At 35.9% G+C, this 16,752-nt stretch overlaps 1 protein-coding gene across 1 annotated transcript in view; it reads left to right on the top strand.

Annotated features, from left to right (window-relative positions):
• LOC134754424 (C3 and PZP-like alpha-2-macroglobulin domain-containing protein 8) overlaps positions 1 to 16,752 on the top strand; it is a 158,882-nt gene that overhangs the window by 51,194 nt on the left and 90,936 nt on the right. The window contains exon 4 of the mRNA XM_063690751.1: positions 2,956 to 3,081. Within this exon, the coding sequence (XP_063546821.1) occupies positions 2,956 to 3,081 (126 nt within the window). The remainder of the gene's footprint in view (positions 1 to 2,955; positions 3,082 to 16,752) is intronic.

Genomic DNA, 16,752 nt, shown 5'->3' with positions numbered 1-16,752 from the left:
CATATCAAAAATCAGAATGAAACATTTAAAATACAAACAACAACTAACAAAACCCAACAACAACAACTAACTAAATATTAACAATTAATATGTGCATCATAACCTAGAAACTTAAGCTTTTGTATATTTTACTTTTTTACAACTGATTTGTATCTAAATATTAACTATATTTATTTACGGCTACAAATATAATAACCGCCAATAAATACTTTGGTACCCTAAAAAAAATCTTACCAAAAAATTTACTAAACACCAACAAATAAGGTCTAAAATTACAAAAGTACCAGCTGTTTTAATCACGACTGCACTTCAAATTGTATTCAAATACCAAATATAATGAATGATCACCAAATATAATTAATGATCACCACATCTTGAAGAGCAAGTTAATGCGATAATTTTCACTAAACCAATATGATTACCAAAAAATTATACTTATTACCAAATAAAGTAAAATTATGCCAAAATTACTAGCCCCCCCGCTCAATTCTCAGTTCAGTCATGCGTGACTGAAAAGTGGGTTAGGTTAGGTTAGAACTGCAACCCTTACAGAAACGAAATGCTACTATAAAAGTAGGTTAGGTTAGGTTAGAACTGCGACCCTTACAGAAACGAAATGCTAAGAAGAAGGTGACGAAGTGGAGTAATTAATTTAATAGGATAAAGAGATGTTAAATATTTGCATGATATTTTTAATTAAAATGTGGTCAAATTTTGGTGGTTACTATTTTTGGGTTAACAATGATTAGTTTGGAGTTACTTGCTTTAACAGGATAGCAAGATGTAAAAATTTTGGCTATAATTTTACATTAAAATGAAGTTTTAATTTTGGTGTTCATTTACTATTTTTGGGTTAACAATGATTAGTTTGGTGTCATTGCTTTAATATGATAGCAAAATGTAAAAAAGTGGTAATCATTTCACATTGAAATTGAGTTTAAATTTTGGTGATCATTTATTATTTTTGGTGGTAAAAATGATATTTTTGATGTTCAATTTTACTATGGTGATCAGTTAAATACCAGCCTTTGTTTACTATCGACAGTTGGTATACAGGTTTTTTAAACCCCTAGCAATATGTCGCAATATGAATATAATTATAGGTATGAGCAACTTTTACTCTTATCAACACCCCGAAATCGCAAAAAAAGTTTGGCTCTTCCTTAGAAAACATCAGCACCTGACCAGCCAAAATGTATGAAGCAGTGATTTTTTGTGATTTCGGGGTTGCTCCCATAGTGGCAGTTGCTCAGTATGACATATATATTATTTTATTTCACAAAATATTGCTAGGGGTTAAAAAACATCTTGTATCCTGTATATGTAGAATAACCATACTGTAGGTAATAATACATTTTTTTAAAGCCTGTCGGACTCGGAAACCCGACTTGATGGTATTAAATACATTCTATATCTTAATGGTTTTTTATTGTATTTTCAATGTACAGGTGACTGCTTTTTACAACTTCTAAACGTAAAATTAGACTCTCCTGACCACTGCCACAACTATAAATAGTGAAACATCAGTTTTCATCTTTCTGCTATTTTCAAATTCTAAACGCTATGCGGACATAGCTAAAATGCAAAAACAATAATTAGCGCCTCTACAATAATAATGGCATGATTTTGAGGTTGGTCAGTCTTCAGATATTGCTTAATTGCTTTTATTGAGCATATTTTATATAAGTACGCTCTGGAGTTCAATCAAGTATAAAATACACATCAGTAAAAATAATTGACATAACTTTATCACTATTGGAATACCTAACCGTAAGAGGACACAAAAAAGAGGAAAATATTTACGCCAAATAAATGTTTAAATAATTAATTACGCCATGTAACAATCTCGAGCCGCTGTTTTTACGATTTACGTTCTCTGAGTCATTAATTTTTGTTTTGCTTTATGTTGTTTTTACGATGTCTTTTATGTCCTGTGCAGCTCAGTTGTTTATGGGAATCCTTAAATTGATATGTGGCAAAGCTTTTCAGTGAAGAAAATAATATAGTGCGTTGGTTAATAAAAGGTTCCTTATATACCTAGATAAATATGGCCGATATAAGATTTTTATTAAGCATGCACATGCTTAAAAAAAATCTTACAACTCTTAAGCCCAATCCAAATTTTATGTAGAAACTCGGATGCTGGTTATAAATAATAACCAAGGGTGGAAAGTGAACCACACACTACTGTAGTTTTCATTTCGAACACCTATGAGGAAAGTCGAACACAAGAAAATATTTTGACGGTTAAGAGAATTAGGGACTGGAATTGGCGCCATTTACATTTTGATCGTAAAAAAATTGTAAAACCATAGACAATCCGATCTTAAATTGGGATGTGTCTGAAACGGCCTTATAATAAGCGCCTTAAAAAGTGAAACTGAATAAATGAATATAATGTAATGATAATTATTTTAATCATTCATCGTCATTTATATTGATTTATTAACTATATTTGTGTTTATTACATAAATTTAAATTTCAAATACAAGTAGTATCATTTTTTTTAATAATGCAATGCAATTGACATTTAATTTCGATAATACTTCGTCTGAAAATGCAGAAGCTAATATGAGAGCTTTAAACTGAATAATATGGCATATATGGCTGTTAGCCGATGCTCGAAGTACAAATAAAACAAAATACTTTCCACCCTAGGGTGGGAAATGCAATTTTCCACCTGGCTATTAGCCTATGAAAGGTGAACTTTCCGAATAGGAGAGATGAAAAATAACATTTTTAAGTAGATTACATTTTAAGGATAAACATTTAGAACTATTTTACAATAGGCGTGAGTAAGTATTACCCAAGTTTATAGTGCATCTAATTTTGTTGATATAGTTGATCAGCACAAAACATGGAGTGGGCGCACACTTTGGGTCCTCTAAGAAGCCCTGGTAACTAATACGATTTTTGTAATATTGGCCGGGCCCTGATATTAGATTTTTGTTACAGTAACTTTCTGGATTCTGGCCCTCGACCACGACTTGCGCCTGGTCCAGGGAGAGCTGGCTTACGTGGCGCTGCGAGACCCGGCCGGCACCAAAGTGGCCATATGGGATCAGCTGTCCATGGATGAAGGTTAGTGTGTGGCTTTAAATACAAGCGATGTTTTCAAACAACTAAAGAATAATTAATGTACATACGAAACTAATTAATTTAGGCGTTGCTTTGCTATATAACTTATAAAATTTCTATTTATTTATGTATTTTTATAAGATATTTATTTATACATAGTTTATAGTATGCAATAATATATAATTACTGTAAGTATAGTTTTTAATTACTCCTTGAGGTTAAGGTTAACTAGAAGAAATCCCTCTTGGGGATAAGTTCGCCTTTGTACTACACAATTCTGTTCTATCAGATGTAACCAATATTTCTTTTTTCGTACAATAAAGAGTTTACTTAGCGTCACTTGCACCATCCCACACGTTTTAAACCGTTAACCCAGTGTCAAATTGTTTTGGTAATCATGGTAACTCCAGGTTTAACCGGTTAACCCCGGGTTATTGAATGGTACAAGTGGCCCTTACTTACTTACTTAAATTAAACATTTAAAACCCCCTACGCTATTATGCCAAAAATGCCTTACATAATTTTGGAAAAGAGCTCTCCAAAATGCTGGATCGATTTCTATCAGACATAGCTAAGAACCAGCTTAAGGAAAACGCTTTCACGTTAAAACTATCGCATCGAAATCGGTTCATCCGTTAGAAAGCTACAATGCCACGGACAAACTTACAGACAGACATTGGCGTTAATAATAAAGGTACTTACATTTATATAGCGAAGAGCAAAATTCGAGGCCACATACTAACAGTAATACTTACTTTGAAAGGGCGCGAGGATTTCTAGAAACTTAAAAAAAAAGTTATTATGTAATGTTACTAGTGCTTTGCGAATGCAAACATTTATTAGTATTATTAAAATTTTATATTAATTTAAAATTTAAGTGCGCTCGCAACTCTCGTTACATAAACAACAGCTAGAGGTGATCTTTCTCACACTAAAAGCGTTTTCTTGTCCCTTGACAGATTCGATTTCTAGACGGCATGTTGGGAAGACTGGTCTACCGTGTGATGGTAGGAATTTATCAGCTTAAATTTTCCTCGAATGTTCACTTGCCAGAAAGTTATTGAAAATTCACACTATTTCCCAAAAAAAAATCGTCTGTTTTATCCTCAAATGAACCTATACAATTACAATATCAATCTCGCTTCACCATACAGAGGAAATAATTCCAACCATGTGTATAGCCGGAAGGCATCTCAGACTATCAGTTTCTCGCAGAATAATATAATTTTGGTGAGGGAAGTGAGACTAAAATTTTCTCAATTACGAACTGTAAAGTTTGAAGACAGCCGGCAAACCACTTTCGAAGCATTCTTCTCAGGAACTTAATTAACTTTGCCGCCCTAAATGAGCTAGCGAAGTCCAAAGCAACTATTCAAAGTAAATAGTTTTGTGTCATGTTTGAAACAAACTTTAGCGAATGGGTCTTCTGTGGATACGGTTGGCAGCTCTGCTTGTTAAATCAAATTCCACGAATAATTACGATAACCAGTATATAGTTGTAATGAGAATATAATATGGAATTTATACGCGAACTTGCCAAGAATATTCGGAATTTTGCCAGCTGTAGTGTCCTGTAAATAACATGCTGAGTACCTGCGTACTTACCTATAAAATTAAAAACCAATGAAATGGACGCAGCTCAATTAAGTTAAATGTCAAATACCTGTAATTGTAAAAAATTGACACTTTATTTGACATTATGAAATAAAACTATGAAAACGAAACTATAATATATTGTATTTATAATACATCCCGACGTTTCGAACCCTTTACAGCGTTCGTGGTCAACGAGTGACTGAGGAAAAACTACAAAGTGCAAAAATACCCACATACAAATAATAATGTACCATCATAAACTATAAGCTTTAAGGCTGGTCCTACATGCAAAATCGGTTCATAAGGTTCGGTATCGGTTTTTATTTGACACTGCCTAAAGTGATTAAAAATAGTCGATATTTTGTAACTTATTTTAGGTAAAGCAAATTCTTTTTTATGCGAAATTCTTTTTTTTTTTTACTAGCCTAGTTTAGTATCCCACTGCTGGGCAAAGGCCTCCCCTCGCTTCCTCCACTCGACCCTGTTGTTTGTAGTTTCCCGCTAATCCGGATAAAATGCGTCCAAGTCGTCCCGCCATCTCCTTTTCGGCCTACCTGCACCCCGGCCAGCACCAGCTATGGTGTTCCGTGGGTCCCACTCGGTAACCATTTTGGCCCACCTTTCAGGGTGCCTGCGGCAGACATGCCCAGCCCAGTCCCACTTAAGCTTAGCGGTCTGGACACCTACATCTACAACTCGAGTTCTGGAGCGCAGTTCCGTGTTTCTGATTCTATCAGTTCTGCGAACACCTAGTATACTGCGCTCCATCGCTCGCTGGCAATCCTTGAGTTTGGACTTTTACGCCTCAGTTAATGACCATGTTTGAGCACCATAGGTTAGGATAGGCAGAATACACATGTCGATGAGTTTGCGCTTGAGACACAGGGGAAGGTCACCCTTCAATAGCGCCTTCATGGACCAGAAGCACTTCCAGGCGTTGTCAATACGTCTATTGACCTCTATGGTTTGCCTGTTTTCGAAGGAGGCTATCTGGCCCAAGTAAATGTACTCATCAACATACTGTATATCCTGCCCATCTACCGTTACCCTGTGTTTTGCTCCATTGGTCATCAGCTGAGTTTTCGCTCTGTTCATTGTGAGTCCAACCTCAAGGCTCGCTGTGCTGAGATCTTGTAGCATGTGTTATAGTTGAGATGCCGTGTGGGAGAAAAGGACAATGTCGTCGGCAAAACGCAGGTTAGTTAATCGTTTATTACCGACGACAATGCCCAATCCTTCCCACGAGACCGCCAGCTTTTTGAATATCTCCTCTAGGCAACTGGTGAACAGTTTAGGAGACAGCGGGTCGCCCTGTTTAACGCCTTTCTCTATTTTAAATATAGGACCAGGTGCGTGTAATTTAATTTTGGCTGTGCTGTTATTATAAATTGTTCCAACGAGTCCAACGTATGTCGGGTCTACACCTTGATTCTGCGAAATTCAATAGTTTTGCAAAATACAGAACAGTAGAATTGAGTCATCCCGAAGCCCTACGGCTACGGCGCTCAAAAATACCTCGTAGGTAAATGTTTAATGCACCCGTTAAGTGTTAATTAATTGACAGTCTAAATGATCAAATACATTGCAATTTAAATCGCACGGAAGACCATTTTTACCAGATCCCTATGGATTGCATTTAACATAGATTAAATAACAGGCCAATTCGAGTTTTAGTTATTCGATCAATTTCCAATATGATACTGATTGATCTCTCAGTGACAAAACTAACGATTTTGGTTGAATAAATGTCACTCTTGACACTGACAGCTTACAGAGGACCTATATTATAGTCGATCGCTTTATGCCCTCGTTGTACAATCTACTATTTCGAGCAAGTGTGATGAAATAGTAGATAATTAACCAAGGGATGAAATGATGCCTTTCACCCGAATTTCGAATACGTGGATAGGTAAAATGCATGTATTTTTTTAAAACATTACTTATAGGTAATTTTTATAACAAATTAAATAATAAAAATTGCAATTTAAATTGGTAATTGGAAATTGTATAACAAATCCATTTAAAACCAAATTTCAATTGCTTGCAAAAATCTTACTTGGAACGTAAAATGCTCTAGTGCAGAAACGTATTATTTTCTGCACGCCCTTTAGAACAACAATGACCCTCTTTCAGGGCATGATAAATAAAAAAGTGTTTTACTTCTACTACTACCTACTACATGCCCCCCCCCCCCTATTTCCATTTAGAAGTAAAATGATATTTTTGACTTTTGAATGCTTTAGCATTTCTCATTGAACAAGGTGACAGGTGACAGTCTCGCATAAAAGCCTTTCGCTGTCATCTCAGTGCCTACCCCTGTCAAATTATGATAGATTGGATTTCGCTTTAACACGCGATTGACTTGTTACTCGCAAAATCTGTTGCTCGCCAAGTAAATAAATTTGCATGGGCTTCAAAATTTAAGTATAAATTAACGTTACATTAAGTAATCTTTTTAGAGCGATTTTTAAATAGAAGCCATCTTCAGTTTTAGTTCTAACTTCTAACCACAAACAGATTGAATTGTTCGGAATAAAGGTACCACACAATAAAGGTGACTGTCCATTTTCAACCGCAGCTGCGTTACTGCTCCGACACTACTGCAGCGGCCTGAACGCGTCGGTGTTATTGTCAATTTCCATAGTAAAATGAATGACGATATCGACTGCACGTAATATGGTGATTTTAACGTTTTCCCGACCGCAGCTGCACTACTGCTCCGACACGTCGGTGTTATTGTCAATTTCCATAGTAAAATGAATGACAAGACCGACTGCACGTAGCATGGCCATTTTTGCGTATTTGGTGTATTATTGCAACTGCGGCTACAGACCGCACGTCAAATCTGTCACCTGCACTGAATTGTCTTTGATCACAGATATTAGTAGTTTTAAGCAAAGAGGATATAACCACTACGTTCTAAGGAGTTATTACACCCACGGATAAACAACCCCGATGGTACCGTCGCCATATATCGCAGATATATCGGGGCGGCCAAGGAGCTCACAAATATCTGAACACGCCTTTATTGTCAAGGCGCTAGAGTGCATGTTCAGATATATTTAGCACCTCGGTCGCTCCGACATATCTGATGGCGACTGTAGTACTACTGTAAACTTTTTTGCTAATCTATAGGTATATTGAGCCATACGAGTATCACAGAGCCAGTTAGGAAACTAGAATGATAGGTCCGAAAAAGAGAGTGTCAAATTCGGAAGTTAACTATAGTCTGGCAAACCCTTCGAGCAACACCGGCTTCCGACACGTCGGAAGGGAGGAGCCCAAGCGATATCTTACCGTACAAATCGTTCTGCCATTTTTTGCGGGGGAAAACGTGCACACAGTCGCACTTCTCACTCACTACTTGCAAAATCCAATCTCTAATTAGGATTGTTCATTTTTTTTTAATGTTCTATTTCGAAAACCATTTCGAGATATTAGGTTTTTAAACAGTTTCCGACATTTGCTGCGATATAATAATCGAGGATTGAAGATATTTCAACAAATATACTGATGACCTTAGTTTGACCTTCTCGCGAGGCTGAATATAATAATGTCATCGTATAGTAAAAGTTATCGAACCATAGTAAATAAATCCGTCACTCACGTAATTGTCAAAGATGTCATTGTCATCAATTGTCATAATATAAAAATTCAGTTAAACCGCTAGTTTCTTACGATTTGATTTATAATTTTTAATACCTAAACAGTAGATTTTGATTGCTTAATATATCAAAAACCATGTTTCCACTTGTGGGAATGATTTACAAAAATTATAGTCCGCGAAGACCTACGTGAAAGACAGTGTTGTCATGAAAATGTGGAATGGAATACTTCAAGTGTTACACACAATATTGCTGTGAGGATCACGTCGATGTAAGTATAAAATTAATATTATTTTACTACGAATATTTAAAAGTCCATTTTGGTGGTCGGGTCACTATTACCTATTTATTTTCTGTGATGATGTGGCCAGAATATCTAAAGACAAACCGTTTAACACAGCTTGTCCGCTACTAGCTCCGTTTTACTGATTTGAAGTTAAATTCAACAAACAGACATACATATATGTAACTTATAACCATCTTGCTAGCAATAAATCATATACATACAAAAATACATAGTTATATTCAAAATACAACATGAAACTGAAAAGATAATTTCTAATTTCCAGGTACCTACAAGTTGCAGTTCAAGGCTCAAGCTGCTGATATCACGGTCATGGCGGACAAAACTAAAGTTAATAAAGAGTTGTGAAAAATAAAACATGTCTTATTTTTTACTTTTTTATTAATTTACGAAAAACCTGTTTCCCAAAAAAGTGTATACATTATATGTTCAACATGTTCTGCACGTAAGGTTGACATTGAGGGCTTTGTTTAGTAGCATTCAGTTGAAGTTGATTTAGGTTCTACTCTTGTTGATCCAGAAAATAATTGTATAGTTTATTATTAAATCTATGCCCACGCCCAGGCACTATTCTTGCTATAACTTTACATTCTCCGCCTTCTCTAGAAATTTGTACATTATATACATCCAATAAAACTAAGGTATATAACTTAAGGCAGATTTGTGGAATCAGCTTTCACAAATTTAGCGTATTTTGAGATTATTGATTTAGGGATTCAAATAATACGACGATATTATTTATAGATTCATTAAATAAACTGTTCTTTTATTTTTTCGTAGTTTTGCGAGGATAGCTATAAGCTCGACAGGGCACGAGCGATAGAGAGGCAAATAGAATACCGAATATCCGGCAAAGTGGCCAAATACCGAATAGTTGCCGAATATTCCTGGCAACTGTAATTGTATTGTAATATATCATATTATATAATGTCGTTTATGGTGACAATTTCTCATTTTGTCATTGCAAAGCCATTCCTGAGCTAAATAAAAGAAACAATCATTTATTTTTATTACAAGGGGCAAAGATGTTATTTAATACCTCATGGTAACATATTGATATCCAAACATACGAAACGATACAAAATTGAACCACGAGAGAAGCGAATGGTTTAAAATTTAGAATATTGACAGTTGCGGAGGTCTCAAGGCATGAGGGTTAAACAAACTGTGTTACAGTGCAACACGTAATTCTTCACACCAACACGAGGAAACCATTTATTATTCAAATTAATTTATTAAAAGTTCTTTCTATCGGCCAAGGCGAGGGAAATATCTTTCTTCATAAAGGATTTCTTGTCTCGCCCGTCAAGTTTTATATGGATGGTGCGGTCATATCATAGAGTGCCGTCGCCCATTCACACCTGCAACTGGACAATATGAAGTGTAAATTATAAATTATTTTATTCATCATACTTCACTGTTTGGTACCTAAGGAAAGTAAAATTGGCTTAATATGGGACTTAGAAAGATAAATCTGTAATATTTTGCTAACACCGAACGACTGCCTGCCCACCATTGGATAATTTTATTCTTACGTGTCGCATCGTCATCTCCAGAACCCACGAATCACTTTGCAGAAATCAATAAAAGGCCTGCTAAAAGAGCCTACCTGGCATGGTTTTGAGGGGACGTTTATTACAGACTTCTAAATCCAGCCGCACTTTTCTGACGGCCGAGTACCTATACGTGATGCAGGTGGATCAAGTGCGCACTCCCCCCGTATATATCACGAACTCCATGAGTCCCGTTTCCGTCGGATTGCTGTGTGCGGTGGTCACGCATTTAGGCAAGAGGATGGGGAAGAAAATTTCACATTGTGAACTTACCTTAATGTTAAGAATAATTTTTCCTCTGCATTAATTTTATTTGAGTAATTTGATTGTATTTCGTCAATTATTAAGTCTCATTCAATGTTGAATTATCTGAATAAAGGATCACCATTAAATATCAGATTTTTTATTAATATTGCGTAGCTGCCTTCGTCGGACTCTGACTATTGTAGAAAGGCAAACTGGTCTTCTTTTTCATGTAGCATGTAGCATTATCGTCACTCGCTTCTTCACGTAAAAATACAAAAGTAAATTAGTATTTTATTTGTACGTCTGACATTATATGACTTGACATTGACAAGCCATCAACGAACGCTGTCGCGACTGCACGCCGCAACAGCCGCAGTCGTGCTGCTACAGTAATGCGGCACCGCGTAACGTCGCAACTGCAGTGCAGCGGCAGTTACAAACGGACAGTCACCTTAAGACTTACGTAGCTAAAACATCTGTCAAGCAATAATTTTAGCTATAAATATTATTCGCCTTTTTTCAATGTCAGTATTTATTATTGAGTTTCTATTAACTAAATCAGGCTCGTACAGGTTTATGAATAAGGGGGTATATATATTATAGTATGTATTCTAAATAGTTTATAGTCAAACTAATACAAAACAGTTGATAGTTATACCTGATTAAAACCGAAGGTAAATATTTGGATACATGTTATTTTAAACACACAACACACTATGAACGTAGGTAACAGATGTTCAAAGCATGCTGCTGCTAATGAATTGCACATACAACAATACATATACCGCTAAGTCCGCAAAAAACAGCCGCTCTTTTCAACTCAATTCAAAATTACATTCACTAGGTACTAGCGACGCGTAGCGTAGGCTCCACAGCCTCAAAGGTATGTGACCAAAAGAGATAACCACTGTCCAAGTTCATGCCGTCCATTATTTATAGCCGTGACTTTTGAGAGGGTTCACAAAAGTAATTAATCAAACCTTAACGCGACTCGCCCGTCTAACGCGATGATAGCCTGCTACGGAACTTCTTGCTTTACGTGTTTGGCGTCATAATTTTGTGGACCTTTAGGAATGAGTAGGGAGAAGTTGGGATTATGATAGTTGGCGTCTTTTAGAGCTTAACACACTTTTAAAATTATAACCAGCTATAGCTATATATGATACTTTTGTCGCCATATCATTAATCATTTAAATGCGTAAAATGACGATTATCTGATTAAGTGATATAACTCGATATAAGATCACGAGGATAACGTATACGTGACTAATGATAGCGTGACATGTTTTGAGGTTTTAGAGCCATTTATATCATTTAACTTATCCACTTATCAACTAAGGTTCAGTTAGAAATGTAGAAAAATGACATATTATCCAATGACCATATTATGCCGTAAACGTTTAACGACTATCGCTGCCAAAAGTGAAAAATACGTCAAATCAATAAAAACTGCGAACATCATTTATACAACCATATCATTTATAAAGTCGACCATCACCCCTGCAGGGTTATAATTTTACTCTTGGTTCTATTTCACGCTCCAGATATATACCGATTATACCTTAGACAAACAAGGTCATATTCTACGTCTCAACGGAACGTCTAATTTTGTCTGGACGGAACTTCCTGTTAGAATTAATGGTCCTTGATTCTAACCTTGATTAAAATACAAGCTTCCTCTGTGTGAATTGAAGGTAAAATTCATTAAACATAAGGGTTCATCCATTAATTACGTCACACGAATTTCTAGGGTTTTTGACCCCTCCCCTCGCCTTGTCACACTTGGTCAAACCCCACCCCCCTTGGTGTGACGTCACATTTTTTCAATGAAATCGGCAAATCGAATTAAGTGTTATTAATATTTTATCAAAATATTTTTGTCAAAGTAATGTTAGTAGTTTTATAACCCAAAACAAATTAGGAAAGAAAATTAAACGTTTAAAAACGATTATCGTTTCAAAAACTTGTTATTTAACTGTACAGCGAATAAAATAATTTAAATAAGTTAATGTGACGTCACAAAGTTTGTGACTCCCCCTCCCCCTTGTCACAACATGTCACATTTTATTTTCTCCATCATGAATTATACCTAATCGTAATTATATCGTATCGCCTCCTTTAAGCACTTAAGACGAAAGTGGAGGACCCGCGCGAAATCACCTTTTCGTACAACTGTAGTCCTCATTTTCCTCTCTTGATATTAACATTATTCAAAATATTTTGACACAATTAGTTGTGTATCAACCACAGCTATGTCCCGTGTACGTTTGTGTTTTTGGAATTTTTAATTACTTTTTTATACGCTTTATTTACATACAAGATATATACAGTGGTACTACGTAAACGAAATTAATAACTAGCTTAAATCTAAAATAGGCCCTTGAGGCATTGTACCAAGGATGCTGCCGGCATTTCCTCGCTGTATCGCAATGCTGATACGTTGTGCGAGGAAGCCGCCAGCTCTTCGGTCACCAGTTACGTCAACAATTAATTTAATTAACAACTTATAATTAAAAATAGAAGCATTAAAGAATTTACATGAATCTGTTTTTCGCTCCTAATTTCTACAATAATCAAAAAATCGATAAAAGTCAAACGTAGAAAACGTAGCGTTTAGCTATGGTAAATATACATCAAATTATGTACCTAAAAATATTTTCATAATAATAGAGGAAAATGGAGACTGCGTTTGTATGGAGAAGCGGCCGTGCCCTTTCCTCCTAATAATGGCCACGAAGGTGGGTACTTAAAAAAATCTGTCGTTTGCGGAGTAAATGTGGTATGTATCCTCCCGCATGATTGTCTATGTTGATTCGATGAGACTAAGAATGCCATGTGTCAGAAAAATATATTCTTTGTCCTAACTAGAATCTTAGAGTTTTATTCATGTTTATTTACGGATAATTCCCATACATTTCACATGAGGGAAGTACCGCTGGCAGAAGTCGGAGAGCCCACACCTCCAGTGACGGTGGAAGCAACAGAATTGCCACCACCTGCAGTTGAGGTTGAAGGCTTAGGGGAGAGTTCTGAGACCCCGAAAAGTTATTAATTATAAAGTTTAATTTATGTTTACGATTGTTGTTATTTATGTACAACTTAAGTGGAATTGCAATGTATTGATTTTAGTTAAATATCTTTATTTATGGCTCCCGGTTCTTCAGCTAAGGGTGGAGGATGTGAAATGTATGGGAATTATCCGTAAATAAACATGAATAAAACTCTAAGATTCTAGTTAGGACAAAGAATATATTTTTCTGACACATGACATTCTTAGTCTCATCGAATTAACATTGACAATCATGCGGGAGGATACATACCAAAATGTCAAACGATTTGGGACTTATACGCGTTACCATGCCTTCCAGAAAAAAAACGAATCTTTCGCGAAAGTCTCGCAACGCATTGAGGCTACAAGGGGCACGATCTCAGGAGTCTGAGAAAGACCACGGTGAGAGACTCAATGGCGCTCTAGCCAGGCAGGTCGCTTCGCTTTCGGCCACAGTGCTTTCGGCTGAAACGGCAAGCCAGCGCGAGTCTCTATTGTGATCCCAAAGACATCGTACGCAATACATATGTAGGCGCAGATCCTGACGGAGTGTGGCGCCGGAGAAGCCGTGTTCATTCCGCGCATCCCCCTCATCCCGAGCAACTTCCCGTTCCGCTTCAAGCGCCTACAGGTCCCCGTGAGCGTCTGCTTCGCCATGACCATCAACAAGTCGTAAGGGCAGACGCTGCGCGCCGCCTGCGTCATGCTTAGACTGATTTGACTGGAGGACCGATTTGGATGATATTTGCCATGGACATGATTTGTATCGGTACAGTCAAGTACGTAAAAATACAAGAATGGTACTGTATCGTTCGATATACACCTACTACTCTATGTCGTTTAAATCAAGTCAAATTTTTTAATAAGGGCAAACAAAAATATTGATTTTGGAGTGTAGTTTTATTTAGTGGTACCTAATTGTAAAATATTTTATCTGGACTACAGTCCTCTAGCGTATCCATCTGTTAACTTTACTTAAAGTTCCGCCTCCAGGGGAGAGGAAAATAAATTAGGGGTGAATTAGCCGCTTACTGACACAGACCGAATTCCACGCAGGCGAAGCCGCGGGCACAGCTAGTTTTAAATATTTTTTAGAGAAAAAAGTTCACTTTTAGTTACGGGTATGGTTTAAGCCCTAGCCCCTCCCTCCTAAATATATTTTTTTTATAAAATTCTTCTTCTAAAGTAAGTAAACTACATGGCTACGGTCTACGGTACCCTAAGAATAGAGGTTATTTAAAAATATTCCGAGGCACAAAATATACTCGTATTATGCCAATAACTTTATTTATAGCTTTATGACAATAGAGAATAAAATAAATTGAATAGTAAAGGGAAATCCGAGAAAAGGTCAGGCTTGAGAAATAACAGGAGGTCGTATATTTTGTTCGAGTATATTTAAAGACACTACAATAGTAATATTGTAAGGCGAGGTTCAGTCGCACTCGAGTGGCCCTTGATAACTACTTATGTTATTGTTGACTATGAACTAAACTGCTGAATGTTGACCCACTTTTATGATAGAGCTTTTATTCGACTGCGCTAGTTGGCCACTCAGTGTTTGAGTTTTCATTTGTTTTAAACATCGATCGTCTTCAACTTGGAGTGAAATTGTTCAACTCTTTTTCTACATTTTAGTTGAATACCTAATAAATTCCTAGAGATTCCGGCAAATTTTTAGTCATAAAGTTTCTTGTTCCCGATTGACGGCTATAGTAACAAAGTGGTATCTGACAAATGATACTAAGTAATCGTTAGAGCAAGATTTGCATAAATTAAAAAAATTCGGTGTATACCTATAAAATAGACGACAATTTGAAGAAAAAGAAACTTGAGATATTAAAGACGATAATCGATTAATAGTATGACATATATCGATCCATTCATGACTCATGACAGTTATGCCCACAAAGAATTATTTTAATACGTGTGTGTTTTGAATATTCATTATTAAAGTTTTTTATTTAAAAATGTTTCACATACATAACACTTAATGGTCATAATTGTTATCTTTAAGTATTCATCAGGGAATATATAAAATTTTCCTAAATACATTAATCTAGTAAAACAATTAAGAAATATTAATACTATAATAGTTCACAGAGCCGCCGGCAAAATATTAATGGTTTATAATGTCCACTCAACCCATGTAGAAAGTAGTCTGTAAATTCCCATTCATATTCAGATTCGCTAATGAACCATACTTACTCCGGTTAGAGAATAGCAAAGGGGGTGCGGACTCTTGGGACTTGGAAAATTTCAGTGTCATTTTTTTTTGGCAACATAACACGTTTTTATTAATTTGTAGTGTAAGAAATGTCAAATTAAGTATATTTTGTCATGTAACATTTTTCTCTAGGATCAATAATTATGGAGATAGGCGAGGTTGTAACTGACAATAGTAGGTACAATAACATGTCTGCGCTGTTTGATCGCAGTCAACCTAACACACTCCTCCTCGCTTCGCTCGTCGTCGCACCTATCTTGCCTCGGTTACTTAAGTTTACTAGGTTCCTAACGCCTTTAAAAATTGACGATTACTACCCCTTCTATCTCCATAATGGTTGATCTTAGAGAAAAATGATACATAACAAAAGATACTTATTTTAATATTTATTCCATAATGAAGTAATAAAAAGATGGTGTTATGTTCGAAAAAAAAGACTGAAATTTTCTAAGAATGGCCCCCCTACTCCTGTACCCCAACCCTTACTCCTCTTTACCCGGGACCTTTGTAATGTTAAAAGTTACTTTCCTCTTTCATTTCGTAATAAAATAAATATATCTGGTGTCTGAAATAAATATATTCAATCATTCATTCATTAAGTAAGGGCAATTTATGAAACTTAGTATTCAAGACTGCTTGAACTGATAAAAAAGATTTATTTTAGGATGTAGTGCAGAAAAATTGTACGTAATTAAAGACCTGTAATTTGTCTAAATTAATTGATTCCATTGTGTTACAGTATACAATAAACTTATAATATGTTCATGAATTAAATACAGTAAATGCAATACAATACAATTCACATGGTAAATTTTTGTAACACAATTGAATAATTTTACTTAAGACTAATCACAGGTATATCTTCATAGTTTTTTTTTACAATTCACCCTTCAGAAAGTCGATCCACTTCTGGATGCTCTTTAGCAAAAATCTGTCAACCCATAATCATTTTGACGGTAGCATCATGGTAGCATGCAAGAAAAATTGTCACGTTGTGGGCAGATCTCCATGGTAACGTTGTGGACAGATGTCTATGGTAACGTTACGGCCACGTTGTATACAATTTTTCATCAATGTTTTCTTATGACGTTATC

The sequence above is a fragment of the Cydia strobilella genome, chromosome 2, assembly GCF_947568885.1.
Source record: "Cydia strobilella chromosome 2, ilCydStro3.1, whole genome shotgun sequence".
NCBI lineage: Eukaryota > Metazoa > Arthropoda > Insecta > Lepidoptera > Tortricidae > Cydia > Cydia strobilella.
This window is presented reverse-complemented; position numbering and strand designations above follow the sequence as displayed.